General features: G+C 45.4%; 3 protein-coding genes across 6 annotated transcripts; 2 read left to right on the plus strand and 1 right to left on the minus strand.

The window, feature by feature from the left end:
* Positions 1-1,803, plus strand: LOC8083265 (plant cysteine oxidase 1). The gene is made up of 5 exons (XM_002460337.2): positions 1-423; positions 532-716; positions 817-964; positions 1,263-1,469; positions 1,571-1,803. Exons 1-5 carry the CDS (start codon positions 291-293, stop codon positions 1,678-1,680), a joined length of 783 nt encoding a protein of 260 aa, XP_002460382.1. The 5' UTR covers positions 1-290; the 3' UTR covers positions 1,681-1,803.
* Positions 2,555-8,141, minus strand: LOC8083266 (peroxidase 17). 3 transcript variants are annotated; one of them, XM_021454640.1, is made up of 4 exons: positions 7,552-8,141; positions 7,212-7,403; positions 2,850-3,455; positions 2,555-2,755 (listed from the first exon to the last, which is right to left on the minus strand). In XM_021454640.1, exons 1-3 carry the CDS (start codon positions 7,780-7,782, stop codon positions 2,856-2,858), a joined length of 1,023 nt encoding a protein of 340 aa, XP_021310315.1. In that variant the 5' UTR covers positions 7,783-8,141; the 3' UTR covers positions 2,555-2,755; positions 2,850-2,855. The 3 variants fall into 3 exon arrangements, with proteins under 3 accessions (XP_021310315.1, XP_021310313.1, XP_002462523.1); XM_021454638.1 differs by having other exon boundaries at positions 2,558-2,755; positions 2,841-3,455; positions 7,552-8,140; XM_002462478.2 differs by having other exon boundaries at positions 2,569-3,455; positions 7,552-8,134.
* LOC8063738 (tRNA (cytosine(34)-C(5))-methyltransferase) lies at positions 11,605-18,803 on the plus strand. 2 transcript variants are annotated; one of them, XM_021454007.1, is made up of 15 exons: positions 11,605-11,977; positions 12,360-12,448; positions 13,354-13,423; positions 13,496-13,611; positions 13,992-14,058; positions 14,158-14,206; positions 14,642-14,727; positions 14,852-15,105; positions 15,179-15,234; positions 15,710-15,795; positions 16,074-16,166; positions 16,712-17,147; positions 17,271-17,791; positions 17,883-18,111; positions 18,210-18,803. In XM_021454007.1, the coding sequence occupies exons 1-15, from the start codon at positions 11,798-11,800 to the stop codon at positions 18,503-18,505; spliced, it is 2,628 nt and encodes an 875-aa protein (XP_021309682.1). In that variant the 5' UTR covers positions 11,605-11,797; the 3' UTR covers positions 18,506-18,803. The 2 variants fall into 2 exon arrangements, with proteins under 2 accessions (XP_021309682.1, XP_002460383.1); XM_002460338.2 differs by having other exon boundaries at positions 13,354-13,420.

The raw sequence follows: 19,799 nt of genomic DNA on the forward strand, positions 1-19,799 counted from the left end.
GATGGTGCCCGCAAGAATCCACACGGGCACTTGGCAGACGGCGCCACGAGCAAGCGGCGCACGCACGCGCGTCGGCACGCAAGCGAACCAGCGTAGCCCACGGTTTGTACCGCCGGTAAACGTACTACTTTGCCCCTACGGCCGTACCCTTGAATTCTCTTCTCGCAGTCACGCACCCACAAAAGCTGCACAGAATCCCTTGCAAGCGACGCGTTGCAAGTACCCTCACCCCTCACCTCGTGACATAGAAGGGTCCGCCGGCGGTGACAGGCTGACCAGCGCAGCACGCCATGGACGGTGACCGGAGCGAGGTGCAGCGGCTGTACGACGCCGTGTTCTCGCTCTCGCCGCGGAGGGGAGGGGGAGGGGGAGGGGGAGGGCTCCCGACGCTCACGCACATCAGGTGGCTGCAGGACATCCTCGGTACGTCACGTCGCACGACCTCATTTGCGCGTCTTTGGGGGCTCCATCGGGGTATGGGCGTATGGCCACACACGAGCATTCTGTCAGCATCTTGTTCCTCGCACGCAGACGGGATGAAGGCGGCCGACGTCGGGATCGACGCCGGCGCCGGAGATGGCGAGAGGTCGTCCTCCTCCTCCGCCTTTTCCTCTTCGGACGACGAGAGGAGCCCGCGGGGGCGGCGGTTTATCCCGGCGCCGGCGTTGTTCACGCGGATCACCTACGTGCACATCCACGAGTGCGACGATTTCTCGGTACGCGCGCCCGTTTTTCTTCTTCAGAAGAAGAAGATGAAGATGGCCTGTGTGATTGGTTTCGGCCCGGCCGGCCGGGGTGGCGCTGGTGTTTTTGCAGATAGGCGTGTTCTGCTTCCCGGCGGGCGCGACGCTGCCGCTGCACGACCACCCGCAGATGGTGGTGCTGAGCAAGCTGCTCTACGGCTCCATGCGCGTCAGCTCTTACGACTGGGTCACCGCGCCGTGCTCCGGCGGCCCAACAAAGGGTAAAGGGGTTAAGCGTGTGCTGCCTCTCACAGCTCATGAAACAACTGCACAGCTAGTAGTATTCTGTGTGTCTGACGTATTATATTTATTCTACGAAAAGAAAGTACGTGACGGTATTCCACTGCTCAATCCAAAAGTCTACCCTGTTTTGGGATAAAAGGTGATAGGGTGTAGAATAAATAAATAAATAAATAAATAAAGGAAAATAAAGTGGAAGAGATGGATAAACCAAGTGGCATATATTTGATGTGCTAGGCTAGGCACACTAACAATGCAACGTTCAATTCATGCATGCAGGCGGTTTAGCCAAGGTGGTGGCGGTGGACGAGCTCCGGGAGGCGCCGTGCAAGGCGTCGGTGCTGTTCCCCCGGAGCGGCGGCAACATCCACACCCTCACTGCCGTCACGCCGTGCGCTCTCCTCGACGTGCTCGCGCCGCCGTACGCGGAGGACCTTGGGCGCCCGTCCACCTACATTTCCGACACCCCTATTCCTTCTCTTCCAGGTATGCACCTGTACATGTGTATATATGCGGTATGCATGCCAGACTTCCTGTTTTTACAAAGTCGCTATAGTAACGACGATGATACCTTCTGTATTCTTCAGGTTTTGCAGTACTGGAAGAGGCACGCCTGCCAGAGGATTTTCGTGTTGTAGGTGCCCCATACGTAGGGCCCGAGCTCGTGGTAGATATGGACCTGTATGATGACGACTAGATAGCTATATATAGCTCACTGTTTTCTGAAGTGCCAAAGTGCAAGTTTGTCTGTCTCTCGAGAACACATTGTGTGTCATGTCTTTTGCTTGTAAATACATTTGCACTCCGCATTTCATGCTGAGAGACCTGTATGTATTTTAGTCTATCTATCTAGATATCAATGGGGTGATCCAAGGATAAACATTGCTTAATTTTTTTTTCTGACCCACAGATATAAAACAAAGGACCTATATAGATCAAATCTCCTCTTTTCACCTTATCTTCTTTCCTTCTTCCTCAACATGTTTGTGCCTAACCCTGACCTCGAGTCTCAAATGAGTTGCTCGCCCCCACCGCCTTCGTCTCCGCATTCCTGTCCGTTTCAGACAGCCTCCTTCCCACCTCTTCGGATTCGTTGCCCTCCACCAATGGTCTGACCCTAAAATCCATTGATTGTGTCTCTTCTCTGCCATCATCTCGGGCAACGCCCTACTACCGCCACGTTAACTTGGTGGAGGTCACTACTCACTACGCTATCTCTGTCATGCACCGTCCACCCCACTGCCTAGTTAGTGGTGCCACCATCGCCTCACCCCACGCGCCCACCACCATAGTCTGGCCGGCCTTCTCCTCTAGCAATCCATCTAAGCCCGCTGGAGGTAAGCCTTTGAATCTCAAACTAACCCTAAGCTTGTTAGAGTTGAAGAAGACCACGTGATATTTTTGGACCAGTTAGAAAAAAAAAACAAATGAGAGAAAACGTCACCGTCACTCGAATGATGTGTACGTTTAGCTTTACTCCTTTCTTAGGCGTGTTGGTTCGTTGCTAGAGTTTGCAACACTTGACCACACATTCCCGTTTATACTTACATACATTTTGTTTCCAAGAGTTATTATACCAATGGGATTACTGTATGCAATCGCGCCACTAACTTCGAATCAAACTGATCAGCAGAATAAGCTAAACACACACATGATGTAATTTTTGGCTAAGCTACCGTCATCATTTTATAGGCACAATGTCTCAATTATTTCCCACATCAGCAATGACCGCAGCTCAGGCACCACGACCATAGGTAGGCGCAAAACTTACACTGTTACACACGACCAAAAAAACAACGCATGTCAACATATTAGTACCATATAATATCAGGGCTCGATCTCTTCTGAAACACCAACCTCGCTCACCGGAGCTCAGATGTCGACGACTCGGGGCGCCACCGGCGAGCAGTTAGCAACGCGGCAGTTGCGCCGTATCTCCCCTTTCCGGGGGTTCTGCAGCTCCCCCATCTTGATCATCCCCTCGATGAATGCTCTGAAGAAGGCGTCCTGGTTCTTGCTGAACTGCTTGACGACGCGGCGAGTCCTGGCGTTGTCAGAGAAGAGCGTCTGGTCGGAGTTGAGGAAGCCGCGGAGCGCGACGAGGTCCTTGAAGTACTGGTTGTCGAAGACGCGCGGGGTGGCGTCCAGGCCTCCCGTGACCTCCTCGTTGCCGCCCTTCGGGCAGAGCGCCTCGAGCGCGCGGCGGTAGGCGGCGTCCATGTGGGGGTCCGGGCGGCCGGATCCGGACTGGTTGTAGAGGCGGAAGACGATGGAGAAGCAGCGGGCCTCGCCGATGGAGTGCGAGCCCGAGAGCGCGACGAGGTCGGTGACGCTGAGGTTGAGCCCCGCGAAGAGGCGGATGAGAGAGCTCGCGTTGGCGCGCGGGCTCGGCATGATGTTATCCGAGTCCTCCTGGCTCGCCGTCAGGCTGTCATCGCGCCCGAGACGCACCTCCCAGTTGGGCCCACCGGTCTGTGACAATGGAAGAGTTAGATGAACTCAAAGAACCTGACCCGTCTCAAGTTTGAATACGCATATACAAAATAAATATTATTAATATTTATACGCGCAGTAAGTAGTAGAGTAATCACAAAATCTTGGTAATAAATCTATTTGAAGTATAATATTACTATCTCTTATCTTTTATAAACTTATTAGTTAAATTTAAGATTATTTTAATTGAGACTTCCATTCTTTTTGGATGGAGAGAGTAGGTCCAACATCAGATATATTAGTAAGACAATGCAAATTACTACTCCGCAAAAGAATGTAATTATAGAAATCGCGTCAGTCAAATGAGCTTAGGTTTGACTAAGTAAGTATATAGTTTGTCTCGTGAGTGTTAGTACTTTTTCATATTATTTTAGTTAAACTTTGGACTGGTGGGCTCCTTATAATATGAGAATTGCAATTTTTTTTGGACGGAGAAAGCATTTAATGATAATGATGGTGATGGATGGCGCAGTATTCTTAATCTCGCTTGTCTTTGCCACACAAAAAAAAGAAACAAAACAAAAGTGCACGACTAAGTTTACAGGCCCACAACGTGCCACACCCAGACACAAATTAAGCTGAGTATACTACGACCATTTTCTTAGAAGGAAATACGTTTATGGGAATTTTTTTGATGAACCAATATTTGAGTTGCAAGTATAGTACATTGGTGTTTGGTTCCATGCTATGATCACCTGTGGCACGCCGCACTTAAGTCGGTTGTTCGTTTGGCTAAAAAGTTATGGTTGAAAGTATTGTTTATTGATTTATTGTGAGAAAAAAATATTATTGAATGGCTGTAAAATTTGATAGATAAGCTCAAGCGAACAGAGTAAAAAGCTGTGACTAAGGCTGGATAACGAGCCAGCTTGGCTCGTTTTAGCTCGTTAGAATAACGAGCTAGCTCGGCTCGGCTCGTTAAAAGCTCGAGCTAGGTCGTTAAGCTCGCGAGTCAGGTATATAAAATATAATATTTATATTTATCTAAAGCTTAAAGATAGTAATAATACAATAATAATATATCTAATTGTCTTAAGTCCAACAAAATATTCATATAAGCTAACATATCAACCATTTATAAAGAGTAAGACATAAAGTAATACAAAACTAGTATAAGTTATGTTGCTTTTTTCTCTAATATTGTAACTCGTTAGGCTCGTGAGTTGGCTCGTTATAACTAACGAGCTAAAATCTAGCCGAGTTGAGCCAAACCAGCCACGAGCCCAACAAGCTAACAAGCTTTGAGATTTACGTCCACAGCCACGGACGGCTCTAGCATAAAGGGTGAGTTTGGTTGGGCTGTGACTTTTGGAAAAGCTACTGTGAGCTTTGAGCTTTTGAAAAGCTGCTGTGGGATGTGGGCTTTGAGAAACCCAAAAGTCATTTGGTTGGTCACTCGTAACTGAACGGATCCCAAAAGTCAGTGAAAGCAGGGGGTGAGGTGCTTTTGAATTTGTACTACGAGAAAAGATGTTTTTGGACAAAAGCACTTGTGGCTTTTAGCTTTTACAAAAGCAAAAGCAGGTTAAAAAGGACCCAAAATCTTGCCGCGGCTATGACGTTGCTTTTCCCCCCTCGCCCACACTCTGCCACAGTTTGCCATGCCGCATTGAGGCTAGGAAGCAAACAGTCCCAACGAACATCGACAGGTTTTGTACTAGTAGTACGTACGTTACGTAGTAGTACTCCTATACTAGGATACAGTATCTCCTGCACCAACAATCAATCCCGTTGAACCACCTGTCGACTGCCTACTCGCCAAGGGAACAAGAAGAGCAAACCATATGTCCGTATCCTTGGGCAATCGTAGACTCGTAGAGTCGTAGTCGTAGTACACCCAGCGTCCCAGGCTGGGAGTCACCCAGGTATCAACGATCAGGGATTCAGGGGCATGGGCGCATGGGCATCGTCGCTTGTTTCCACGCCGCGATTCGAACCTTCGTGAGGACCAAGGGAAAGCACGCAAAAAGTACTCTGTTCCACGGGAAATCTCGTCCCCATCATCGCCCAATCTGGGAGAAACAGAATCCCACCTCGGCGACGGAGGGGCCGGCAGCTTTGCCATTCGCGGCGCTAGTGGCAGCACCCGCGGGGCCCGGTACGGCTGTCCGCGCTAAACGCCGAAGCCTAGCAACACTCACGTGTCGTGCGCGCGGCGGCTCGGGCCTGGCCTTTCCCGGCTGGGGCGTGCACCTGGTCTGGTCTGGCCGTCTCTAGCGCTCTCCCTGTCTGCAGTCTGCCTATGGCCATGACATGAGGGAGGAGGTGGTCTGGTGGTTTGAGAGGTCGCGATGCCAGTCCTGCATGTGCGCCTCATGCCCGCCGCCGCGGCGGCGGTTACAGCGAGCACTGGGATGTGCACCGTTCATGCATCGCCAGGCAACATGGTCAGTGCTAGCCTGCTAGGTAAATGATTATGAACCAGTCTGCCAATTTGCACAAATGTATTTGTTGTAAATTTTGAAAGCATCAATTGATTTTTTTCCTAGCCCTTGTTTACTTCCAAATTTTTTTGCAAAATAGGAATAGTATTTGACAAATATTATCCAATTATGAACTAACTAGACTCAAAAGATTCGTCTCGTCAATTTCGACCAAGCTGTGTAATTAGTTTTTATTTTCGTCTATATTTAATACTTCATGCATGCGTCTAAAGATTCGATGTGATGGAGAATATGAAAATTTTTGCAAAATTTTTTGGGAACTAAACAAGGATAAAAAAATAGTACGACTATACTATACATTGAAACTAATGAAGCATTTCCAGCAAGTAGGTAAACATTATACTTACCTTGTTTAGATCCGAAAAGTTTTTGGATTTTAACATTATAGCACTTTCGTTTTTATTTAATAAACATTATCCAATTATAGAGTAACTAAACTTAAAAGATTCGTCTCGTGATTTACAGGTAAACTGTGCAATTAGTTTTTGTTTTTATCTATATTTAATGTTCCATGCATGTGCCGTGAGATTCGATGTGACAAAAAATCTTGAAAAAAAAAATTATTTTTGGGTGAACTAAACAAGGCCTTACTAGCTGAAAAAAGTCTCATGCTAATGCTAATTTGTTATAATAAAAGAAAAAATATTGTTTCATGAAAAGGTGCGCTGATAAGTTCAAAGCGAGCGGGACAGAGTAAAACGGAATGCATGCTTGCTGCTTGGTCGTGGACTCGTGGTGCCCACACGCAAAGTGACGGGGTGGCACCTACCATACGTGCGGACAAATGCCCATTTTGTACGTGAACATTAGACCCAGGTTTTGGAAGCCGAACGCGACGCGAGGCCAGTGGCACGAAAGGCGTTCCGAAGAGCGCGACACGAAGCTAGTGGTGCAAAGGCCTTGTGCGGCACACGCCGCCCTGGTTTGGCTGTCGAGCAGCACGAAGCACCCGTGCAGGCAGCGCTGCCGTGGTGGCAAAGCAATTCACGGTGGATCCTGAAACTGAATGCTGCGGCCTGCGGGGAGCACGATCAACGCCGAGTTCTGCAGTGGAAACGCCCAGCCAGCGAAACGCTGGATTCGGGAGTGCAAACGGCAGACAAAGGAAACGCGGATTTGAACCGGAAACGGCAGACAAAGCGGAGGCGAAACGCTGGGTTTCGCACAGCAAACGGCAGGCCGCAGTAATAAGAGATTTAAGAGAAACGGCATGCGCATCGGCATCGCATATATCCGGCGAAGTGAACAGAGCAATGGATCTCTGCTGGGTGCGAGGGGGAGGCGCGTGTACCAGGACAACGGCGTCGCGGGCGGCCATGATGACGATGTCGGCGCAGGAGACGACGCCGGGGCAGCGCTCCTCCAGCGCCTCCTTGATCTCGTCGACGACCTCGAACGAGCGCAGGGAGTCGATGTTGGACAGCGCCTCCTTCTCGCCGGGCATCGTCGGCGTGGCGTCCATCAGCACGGAGCCGTCGCACCCCTGCAGCCGCCCCCGGCCCCGCCACCGGGAAGGAACAGAGTGAATCAATCGCGTCAGATCGACTACGGAAGGAAGGGAAGCCACGTAGTAGTGCAACCGGAGCGAGATCAGAATCAGATGCGTGGGATTGGGCAGGCGATCGGCTCACGTTGACGAAGCAGTCGTGGAACTGGAGGCGCATGACGGAGGCGACGCTGCGGGCCTCGCGTGCCCGCGCGCGCGCCATGGTCTCGCGGACGATGTCCTCCGCCTCCGGGCACGTCTCCGCGTAGTACCCGACCTTGAGCTCCCTCACCGCCGCCTCGCCGCGGCAGCAGAGGAACGCGAGGAACACGGCGACGGCGAGCAGGCGGAGGAGGCATCCGCGGGGGACCGCCATGGATAGAGAGAGGGTGGGGTGGGGCGCAAGGACGCCACGCTCTGCGCTCTGCGGCTCTGGACTCTGGTGGTGGTCCGCGGCTGTTCCGAGACGAGACGGGTCACACTGCACCGCACTGCACTTCGCCCTCGCCCTCTGCTCGGCTGTTTGGCACCGTACTAGTAGCGTCCAACTCGCGAGGCCACGGCTGGCCGCTGGCTGCAGGCGGGGAGGCCAATGAGCTGTGAGCACGGGGTTGGAGAGGAGGGCGCGGGGGGCCGTGCGCGACACGGGGAGCTGTGGCCAGCCAGTGGTGGGCGGACGGCGTGAGCACGGGCGCCAGCCTCCAGCGCGCGGCCGGCCGGGGGTCGGCTCGCGTAGGCTGCGCCAGGCGCCGTTCCTACTACACCACCGAGACCAACCAGTACACTGTACGTACACCACTAGAACGCGCCGGCCGGGCGCGACGACGGCTTCGGTCACACGCGGTGCTCGCGTTCACGTTGGTGCGCGTGCGCGCGTCAAAAATATCCGCGCTCCGTGTCGCGGTGGAAGATGATGATGGCACGGCCGATTATTGGCCGGCAGGGGAGGAGGGAGCATCGAGCCGGACTTTTTGTGTGGCCGTCTCTGTGTGTCACTGTATGTGGACGGTTGTATTTGAGTTTTGCTGGCATTTTGGAAATGTGAAAAAGAACAGGGATTACTTATTCTGGTCAAAGGTGTGAATGGTGGGAGGAATGATATGTGGTGAAAAAAAAATGCGCATGAGATTCTGCATTTATCCGGATCGTTGATAAAGGAGGGCTTTTTTTTATAAGTTATTTAGAACGGCGATATAGTCTCCGAAACATAACTTTGATCTTTTATTTATTTAGAAAAAATGATATGTATATATTTATGAAAGCATTTTTCAAGACAAATCTATTCATATAAGTTTTACATTTGCAAATTCAACAATTTAAAAGTTATTGATGATTTATATTCTCAATGTTTAACTCAAACCCTGTCCAAAACGACTTCTAAATACTATACGGAAAGAGTACATAGCTGGTAGGAATAATCTAAGTTTCAGTGTAGCATAATATCATATTGATCTTAATCATGTATCACCCTTAATTTATCACAAGTTCAAAATCGTCGGTCTTCTGCTTATGACATTTATACCATGTCTTGATAGACATAATAACTACTCCATATCGTGTACTATCATCATGATTTTGTCGCAAGTTTATAATCGTTGGTCTTCTCTTTATCACAATTATATCCTGTCTTAACGGATATAGCTTAAAATATAGGCTTATCATGATAACGTTTGCTTTGGAAATATATCTCCGCTTTGATCTATTGTGAGAAAAGTCATGACTAAAAATACCATTTGCTGATTTATTATGAGAGAAAAACACTGCTGGCTTGCAGAAAAAATATATCCTATAAGACAAACGAACGAGGTTTGTGTCTTTGCATCATCATTCTTGGGTAATCTCAAACTTTCTGGTCCATGATCTGGTAGAATACAATACAAGGATATTATGTAGGTTTCCAACGCTTGTCTGAAAAGTCATAACTGAAAATACTGTTCATTGATTTATTATAAGAGAAAAAACACTGCTGATTAAAAAAAATACAAACAAACGAACGGAGCCTATTCCAACCGCACTACCAGTGCCCTTGAGAGAATTTAGTGTACGTGATCGCTTTCGTTCTTTATCTTATCCCGGTCTAGAAAGTTTCACCAGTACACGGTACACCATAGTCAATGTGATTCCTCATAATATGCAATGATATCATATCACTTGCAAAACATGCGACTTATTTGTGGCCCATGCAGCTTACCACGTTCTCTCATCAAAATGCTACACACAAAAGTGTTTCCAAGTGCAGCAGGCAGCAGCAGTTCTTGGTGGCCGCATCTTCTCCCTCCAAAGTGGAAACGCCAACTCATCACACTGCCTCTAAAATGGTATGGCGTCAAACTTACGCAGAAACGAAGCATCCACTACTCTGTTCGTAGGACTGTAGGAGAAATCGAGGGAGGATCCACACTAAAAATTTTGCAATTTTTTTTTAAAATTTTTCGTCACATTAAATTTTACAGCATATATATAGAGAGAGAGTATTAAATATAAATAAAAAATAAATAATTATATCTGTAATTTGTAATAAAATTTTTAAATTTAGTTACTTTATATTTAAACAATATTTGTTAAATACAAACAAATATATTATGTATCTATTTTTTTTAAAAAAATTGCAGCTAAACATAGCCCAAACTGAAACTGCAGGACCCGACACAACACCCTCGCGCTGGTCCCTTCCGAGGGTGCACGACAGAACTCACCGCGGCGGCGGCAGCATCACGGCAGTTCGACGCGACGCATGCAGAAGCGTAGCATCACGGGACGGGCGGGGCCGGCGACCGGGACCGGATAAAAATCTGGCGCTAAACGCCACGGCGAGGGCGGCCGGGGCTAGCGCGCGCGTGCTACTAGACTGCTAGGCCAGCCAGCTCGAAGTGCGGCGCTGGAGCAGTAGCCTACTACTCCTGCGATCGCCTGGGGTGAGCCGTGCGTGAGCGGCCCGGTTGGCACCCAGCGCAGCGACAGGCCGTGCCCGCGGGCGCGGCGGACAACTTTCGAGCGGTGCGTGGTGGATCGGCACGCGGGGCCGGTGGCCGGTGCCGTGCCCCGGGAAGGGACAGCAAAGCGACTCGTGACCGCGACCGCGTGACGAATTCGTCGGGGGCGAAGGATCGGCAGCGACGGCACCGGGGAAAAGCTGCCTGGGTACTGTGGGTAGTGATAAGTGCCGTCACGGTCTAAGGATGAGGCGCGTCCCCTGGGTTTGGTATGGGCCTCACCTGGACAGGCCGAATGCCCAGCATTTCGGACCAAAGGAATCACGTCAAGGAAGCTATTGATGTGCAAAACACAGACAATAGAAATAATCTTTGCTCGCTCTCCCTCTCACCTCTGCTCGGAGTCACGTTCCTATTTCCTGGCCCCTCTAGCCATGGCTTAGCTTGAGCCATATAGATAATTGTGTGAATAATCACAGATGCAAATCAGCTGACAATTTGTCCAGGAAGGATTAGAGCAGGATTGGACGAGCTAGTGTGCCCTCTGCTGTACAGACGATTTCAGAGCAGGATTGGAAGCCGAGTTGTTCCTTCACTTCTGGAAAAGACCAAGGAAGGGATTCATACTTGGGCTATGGAAAAGCCCACACCCTGCCGCCGCCGACGAGATCGCCGGAAACGGGAAGGGCAGGGCCGGAACAGGACTGCACTGGGAGCTTTTCAGGAGGCCCGAAGCTTGTTTCACGATTTGATCCAGTTCGTGCTCCAGATTTTGGGGATGTGCATTGCAGAGAGGTCAAAAATACAGTCCGTCCATGTAGGATGTGCATTGCTCGCCGCATGGGATGGCCGCAAATTAATGTTTATAGCTAACAAAAGTTGATGTTAGAGGTTCCTCCATATAGAAATATAGAAATAAAACAAGTACTTACAGTTTGTTTAGGACTACTCCACTACACGTTACGGATACTCCGCTCCATGTTTTTGAGTCTACTCTATGTTTTGCGTTATACTGTGTAATTATTAAAAAATAAAAAAAATGAAATTAAGAGAATACCTAAAAAATACTCTAGAAACTGCAAGTTCTACTAAGTTTGTGAGCAAAATTAGTAGAACAATTTCAAACAGGCCCTTACTCCCATCCAGTAGGAAGCGGGCTACTGTACATTCGAGCCCAGCAGCACCGACGGGCTTGACGCGCTTCCCATCCAGCCCACTCACAGCCCACCTGGCTCCACTCGCCGGTTACGTTCTCCGAGACCCAACCCAGCTCCCTCCCAGCTTTCCCCGCATCCGCATTCCTCGCCGCGCCGCCGCTCCTAAACCTCAGAGGCTCAGACCGTCAGGCGCAAACCCCTCCTCGTCCGTCGTCTCTCTCGCAGTCGCCACCGGCGCCTTTTTCGCACGCCGCCACCGAGGGGACGAAGGAGCCGCGCACGCGTGCGACAGAGGGGTAAGATGGGAGGCGGGCGGAAGCGCGGGCGCACGCAGCGCCGCCACTTCAAGCAGGGCCGCGAGAACGTCTGGAAGCACAACCCTCAGCGTCCTCCCGCCGGCGAAGGAGGCGAGGGGCGGGAGGGCAATCCCTCGTGGCAGCCCTTCGCCACCGAGAACCCGTCCTTCGAGGAGTACTACAAGGTATTGTCGCTTGCTTCAGATCACGCCCCTGCTTCCTGTTGCGATCTATTGTCCCAAGCTGTCAATTGGTGCGTTGCTAGCTTTTGATGCTAGTCAGATGGTGGTGGGATACCTCGGGGTTGCTCTTCATGTAGGCTGTACCTATGACGATTTGTTGATGTGGTGGAGGTTGCTATGTTCATTTAAGCTATGTGTTTGTTAGTCGCAGATATAGGAGTCTACTGCGATTTGTAGTATTAAGCTCTTCGCTTACAGGAGATTCCTAGCTTGTTGTAGATTTCTTGTTGAATTGTAGCTTTTCAGTTGGATGTATAATTTAGGAAACTTTGGATTGGGATTTTTGCTAATCCTGATCAATTTGACACATGCTTTTGTCTTGCAGGAGCAGCAAATTGTTCCTGAGGAAGAGTGGGATAGCTTCATGAGTATGCTTCGGAAGCCATTACCTGCCACTTTTAGGATTAATGCGAGGTAATGCTTCTCTCTCAAGTATGAAGTTGGAGACATAAGTTTTGCTTGATTGTTTGTTAAGTTGTTTGACTAAGCTGAATGAGAGAGCACTTTGCTTATGAACCAATATTAGATACCACACTCTTGATTACTGCTGCATAGAAGTGTATGCATTGGGTATGGTATGGTACTTTTCCGTGACTAACTGACTATATATTAGCAATAACTCGCATTTCTGCTTTAGATCAAGAATCCGACAGTTTCCTAGCTATTCTGGTGTATTTGGTTGTATGTTCAGGTTGTAAGATCATCAATGTGCTGTTAAACTGTGAACCATACGTACCACCTTATCCTTCTGAGTCCTGAGATATAAAAGTTGAAATTGGCCCTGTTGTCTTATGGAATCTTTATTGTTTCCAAGCAAGAATTATTTATTGTTAAAGCTTCCTTACTCTTGGAAGTGGAACCAAATTCACCTGATCTTGTTTCATTATAATATCAAGTTTGTTTACAAGAATATCGGGTCATTGTTGATCTGATTGACTCATATAGACAAAACCGCTTTGTTTAATGGACTTTGGAATTGATCCCCATGTTGTCCTAGACCCCTTTGCTCTTAATCTCTTATATTTTTATAAAGGATTCTGATATCTATATACTGGTTTGTTTACTCTCTTTACATGCTATGGAATGTGGACTATGGTTAATCAACTATATTGTTATGCATATTCACTGTGTAACATGCTCATCTTGAAAGAACCTAAACAGGCAACCATGTAGTTCCACAGAGTAACTGTACAAAATACTCTAGTTGTTTTACCAAGATTTTTCCCTACTTTTATGCTTTCCAGCAGTTGAGATTAATTGCTTTGTCTATTTAGGTGTTTAATTACTCTATTTTAGCAAGCTAAAGTTTTCTTTGCCAGCTGTCAGTTTTATCAAGATATCTGCTCACAATTGGAAAACGACTTCAGGAAATCATTAGAGACTGAGGTTGCTTCTCAAACCCATGCATAAGTCCAAGTTAGGGTTAGTGCTTCTGACATTTTCTATTTTTGTCATTGACAGGTGACCGATGAACATGAAGAAGATGCTATTAGGCCTTTGCCTTGGTACCCGGGTAATCTTGCATGGCATTTGAACTTTTCTCGAATGCAGCTGAGGAGAAACCAGGCACTTGAGAGGTAAACACAGTAACAGATGCTATTTGATGTTTATTTTGAGATAATCTTGTCAAGTAGTAGTATGTAGAAGTTACTTTGAACTTATTATGTTTTCATTTTGAAGGTCCTTGTAAGAGTTTTGAGGTGCTAACTTAAAATAAGTACATAAACTTTTTGTGTTGCCTAGATTTGCAGATGCATTGGTTGTGTATTCATATCCAAATAACTAATGCCATTGTGATGTAAAGAAAGTTTTTCCTTTTCTTTATTTTTGAAAAAAATGATTTTGTTGAAAACTATTGTTGTGCGTAATAGTTCCTGTCATTGCAATATTCACGCTGGTCAGTTTAATATTCCAGTGAGATCATTGTTAGTTAAACACTGACCTTTTAATCACTCAGTTTTCATGAATTCTTGAAGAGAGAGAACGAAGTTGGCAATATAACTAGGCAAGAGGCTGTCAGTATGGTGGGTACTTGATTCTTTTTTTTTCAGGGATGTGCTATACTGTTTATGTATTATACATATCTTGGTTCAATCTTGTTTCAATGGTATGTATTGTTGCAGGTCCCACCACTGTTTCTGAATGTGCAACCTGATCATCATATTCTTGACAGTATGTTATCTAACCTTGTTCACAATATTATTTGTATATTGTGTAGTTTAAGTTGCCTGTGACTCATGTACTGTGTGTTTGTTTAGTGGCTACCTTTTCCAGTTTGTGAGGTTGTCAGATATTCAGATAACAAGTTTGTGCAATAGTTATGTACATGTTTAAAAATACTGATATTTTTTCTGCACGTGAGTAAACTAGTCAAAAGGAAAAAAAAAGAAAAGAAAAATGATTACCATTCTAGTTACACCTTGTGTCCGACCACCCATAGACTAGCTGGATCTCTCATCGAAGCTGAAACTTTCCGTGCTTGACCTTGAGCCTTTATCTTGAACTTAATCAAGGGCAAACAGTTTCCACTTGGTCATAGGTATTCAGCTTTTATCTTGAGACTGGTGATTTCTCTAACCATGGTCTCATTCTTGTTATCTTATGCAGTGTGTGCTGCTCCAGGATCTAAAACTTTCCAGTTACTTGAGATGATTCACCAGTCAACGAAGCCTGGAGTGCTTCCAAATGCCTTGGTGTGTCTCAATATATATCACATGTAACTGATGTACTTACACGTTTGTGGGTTCCTATTGGTTTTCAGGAAGGTATTGATTGCGTCATTAGTTATCTTACCTGATGCTTCCCCCATGTAATCAGGTGGTAGCTAATGATGTTGATGTGCAAAGATGCAATCTTCTTATTCACCAGACCAAGAGAATGTGCACAGCTAACTTGATTGTGACAAATCATGAAGCACAAAACTTTCCTGGTTGTAATCTTGCAAAGTTCTGTTCAGAAGTGTGTATGGATGAGGCAAAACTGCAGAGGTTGGAGTTTGACCGCGTTCTTTGTGATGTGCCTTGTAGTGGTGATGGGACTGTCCGTAAGGCTCCTGATATGTGGAGGAAATGGTAAATACTGATTCATTTGTTCATTTTGCTACTGTGTTCACTTAGATTCTTATCAATTGGATTGACTATTCAGGAATGCTGGTATGGGGAACGGACTTCATCGCCTGCAAGTGGAAATTGCTATGCGTGGTAAGGATTGAAACATGCTTGGGGCATTACCTGATTCATAACTCTTTAGTTGGTTCATTACGTTAGATTTTTATTTTTTGAAATGCTTTACATTTACTTTTGCAGTGTTCAGCTGTTGATCTTCTTGCACAAGTGAACTGTTGTCATCATTCTTTGATTATGATTTAGGTCCTTGTGGTTGTAGCGCTCCATTAAATATTTCATGAATTTGATTGTATTACCAATTTGATAGCTTGCTCCTTCAGAACTTGCAAATCTCTTTATATATTTACTCTTTATATATAGGATAACAATAACATAATCATAAAATCTGGTTTGTTTCATAATCAATCATGTATTGTGGAAACTGACATGAAATTTATATACGTATATGTTTCTCCAACTATGGTGAGTAGACGCTATCTTATTTCTGCTATTAGGGATTTGTTACTCATGAGATTAGGTTTGCATGTTTGATTATTTGTTGCTTGTTCAGGTATGGGTTTGCTCAAAGTGGGTGGGAGGATGGTTTATTCAACATGTTCAATGAACCCTGTTGAAAATGAAGCTGTTGTTGCTGAGGTATTTTTTATTGTTGATTTTAACTGTTAACATTTACTGTATAAATGTTTGGTTTGGTCAAGTATTCTTCTGTTTATTTTTTGGGTACTTTCATGGTTTGATTTCTCCTTGAAAAATAGTGCTCAGGGCATATTAAGTCCATTATCCAAGAAATGCTTGGCCAACATGACATGCTCTTTTTTTATTATATTCATATATTGATTTAGTAACTTATCATCTGTAGCTTCTCAATTTTGTACATTTTTGTAACATCAACAGTGTTCTGCATAACTTCACAGATTTTGCGGAGATGTGGGGACTCTGTTGAACTTCTTGATGTTTCTAATGAGCTACCTGAATTAGCCCGTCGTCCTGGACTTAGCACCTGGAAGGTTAGTATACATGTTTCTAAAACCATTCGTATTAAATATATTATGTTGTCTTTCATGATTAAATGTGGTTTCCTGTGAACCTAGGGTTTGGTATCCTTTCTGGAAGCAAATGCATTCATGGAAACTTTTGCACGTGACACAGAACTTCTTTAGTCATTCAGCAGTGCACAGTGCATCTGCTGGTACATGTGAAGTTGCATTTTCATGTTGTACACTTTCTGCTTAACTGTGTTGTTTATTTATTTCTTTTGTTACTCTCAATAGGTTTTTGCACCTGAAAAGAGGAGACAAGTGTGCTAATTTTTGAACTGAAAATAAATCTTTTTATTGTGACACTTTCTCAAGAATAATCTGTGGCTATCAACATGTGTTTCAACTTGTTTACAGTTTTCTCTCTGTCTATAGTATTTGTTTGCATTGTACACTTTCAGTTGGTATCCACATTTGAGTCACGCAATTCTAGCTTCTGGGGTCTCCATAAAATTTTACAATTCAAGGTAGTAAACTTTTATTCTGCTCTCCCCTCAGTAGTTCATGTATTGCAGGTACGGGATAGAGGGTCTTGGTTTGGTGTTCACGAAGATGTACCTCGCTACAGGAAGCATGTGATATCACCAAGTATGTTTCCCTCTGGGAAAGGCAGCAAAGATAGTCTTACGGTGAGCAGCAGCGTTGAGGTCAACACAGATGTAGCTGATGCTGACATGAAGGATTCAACAGACATTGGAGAGGGAGAACAAGAAACAAATATAACAATTGATGACAGTGATAATGCTGACAATCTGAAAACCAAAGAGGGAACCAAAGTTGATTGTGAGTTTGGTGAGGTTACAGCTAGTAGTTATAAAAAGTCAAATTCTACTCCCATCCGTACAGAACATTCAGATTATCCACTGCATCGCTGTATGAGAATTGTTGCTCATGACCAGAACAGTGGGGCATTTTTCATTGCAGTCCTTCATAAACTCTCCCCACTGAACGGTAATATTCTTCCACATTGATTTATCCTGCATATTTCATTGTTTACTGCATCAATCTCACATATATTACAGTTACGGTTTCTACTTCCTAGCGCTTAAGTATGGTAAATGTCATCTTTTTCAGAGAACCAGGTGATAGATGGGGTAAAAGGTGAACAGAATATTTCAAAAGACAAAACTGAGAAACTTGAGAAAGATTTAGGATCAGATAAGGCATCATCTGAAGAAAATATAGTGCATCATGAAGTGATTGATAATACAAATGTTCTGGATGGAGAACAAAATGAAGACAGGGATAACAAAAGTTCAAAAGATAAGAGCTCAGAGGATTCTAAGGTGAATGTTAATGAGGCGGAAAAGGGTCAAGCAGGAACAAGGGATAGGAGGAGGCAGCAGAACCAAGGCAGGTGGAGAGGGGTTGACCCTGTGATATTTTTTAAAGATGAAGCAACAGTCAAAAGTATTGTATCTTTCTATGGTATCATGGATTCATTTCCACTTGAAGGTCATCTCGTGACTAGAAATCCTGATGCTAGTCATGTTAAGAGAATATACTATGTGTCAAAATCTGTTCAAGATGCTTTGCAGCTCAACATAAAAGTTGGCGAGCGGCTTAAGATCACCTCACTAGGCCTAAAGATATTTGTAGGTGTCCAATTAATTTCTGTTCTTTATCAACCTAAGCTGACATTTTTTTAACATGGTGATTCTATTCTACCTTTGCACTTTCTTTCAGGAAAGGCAGTCTTCAAAGGAAGGCTCACCATGCACATTTAGGTTGTCATCAGAGGGATTGCCGCTCCTGCTTCCATACATCACAAAACAGATTCTATATGCGTCTGCAATTGACTTCCAGCATCTTTTACAGTACAGGACTATTAAGTTTCCTGATTTTGTGGATGCAAAATTTGGTGAGGAAGCTTCAGCTTTGCTTCCAGGTTGCTGTGTCGTAGTATTACGTGAAGGTAAGAGCAACTATTCTTTGTATTTAATCAAGAACTCAAAACTTGAGAAAACTAAACATCTGACTGATGATGACTGAACATCTTTCTTAAAATTTCAGGGCATCAGGATATAGGATCCATAGCTACAGATCCCTCAGCTATTGCCATCGTTTGCTGGAAAGGAAAGACCAACTTGTGTGTCATGGTTTCTCCACTAGATGGGAAAGAACTGCTTGAGAGGATTTCATTGCGTTTTGGGCTGAAAATCCCCAAAGGGGATAAAGAGAAACCCAGCGAGGAGATTGCTGGATCAGACGAGCTGCTTGATTGTGCCACTGAGGTGGACGATCAAGAATGTTTTCCTGAAAGCAAAGCATCGGACATCGAAATATCAGATGCTAAGGATGCTGACTAGCTTTTGTTTTTATGCCACTTACTACACCTATTACACAGGAGGTAGATGTATCCTCTGAGTTGGCTATTGGTTTTCAGTCACTTAAGTTGCTAAAGGAGAGATAGTCGCCCACATGGGAATGATAGCACATGATATAGACCCTAAACACCTGGTAATCGTGCTTGGTGGCACACGGGCACCACATCTGTAAACTTATAGCCTGTTGTTTTTTCTTCTTAGAGGACGTATCACATTCGATTTTAAAATTTTGCACTGAACGCAATCCAGTAAAGTTTGAGACTGAGAATACTTTTTGAGACATTGTGTGTAAGTTCACTCAGAATGCAAATCTTCCGAGGCTAACTAGTGACTACGCAGGAGGCCTGTTATGTTGTGGCGGTCTTGTTGAGCACCTGTCACAGAACGAACAAGATGAGCACCCGTTTTCTCCGTTGTCGTCAAAGGGCAACGCGTGCTTAGAAATCTCTTGCATGACAAACTCAAACTTAGCAAACTTGATTTTTCGGACGAATTGATCAAATGGTTGGACCTATAATTCTTGTACAGGAACGTACTGAACTCAAGAGCTCTGAAAGTCTGCCACAGAAGGCGTTTGGTCTCCGCATCTGGCCCTCTGGCGCCGACCGAGGCAAATCTTGGCTCTGAAAGTCTGCCACACAAGGAGTTTGGTCTCCGCATCTGGCGCCGACGGAGGCAAATCGTCTCGGTTTCCGCTCCCAGTAACGCAAGTAACCAGCGTCCATACGTTCAAGTCCAAGCAGGTTGAAGGGAGCACCGAAGAAGAAATTGACGTCGTCATTGAGCACGCGACGCAGACCAGACCAGACCGGGAAGATGTCCTGTGCTCTAAGGGCACCTACAACAAGCTATTTTGGTCAAACTTAAAATCCTTTGACTCTACAAAATTCTTGAAATGTCTTATAATTTAGGAAGAAGGGAGTATAACATTAAAAATTAAATTATTTTTTACAAGAAATGTGTCTTGATGGTGTGTTTTGGAACTTGTAGATGTTAGCTAGTTTTTTTTTTCTAAAAAAATATGATTACAGTTAGATTGACATATAATTTGTAAAGGAGGAAGTATGGCTTTAGCATGGATAAACATCCTATTAATCACATTTCACATGCATGCTTGGTGGAAGCATTTGGATGTGATTAATTTGATCCTGTTTTCCTATGATAACTTTATAGGGCCTTTGCATGGTTTGAGCAATCATTCCATCCAAAGAGGTGGTGCATCATGATTCTTTCTTAAATTTAGTGTGATGACCCCACTCATTCTTATACTAATTGT

Source organism: Sorghum bicolor, chromosome 2, assembly GCF_000003195.3.
Source record: "Sorghum bicolor cultivar BTx623 chromosome 2, Sorghum_bicolor_NCBIv3, whole genome shotgun sequence".
In the NCBI taxonomy this organism is placed as follows: domain Eukaryota; kingdom Viridiplantae; phylum Streptophyta; class Magnoliopsida; order Poales; family Poaceae; genus Sorghum; species Sorghum bicolor.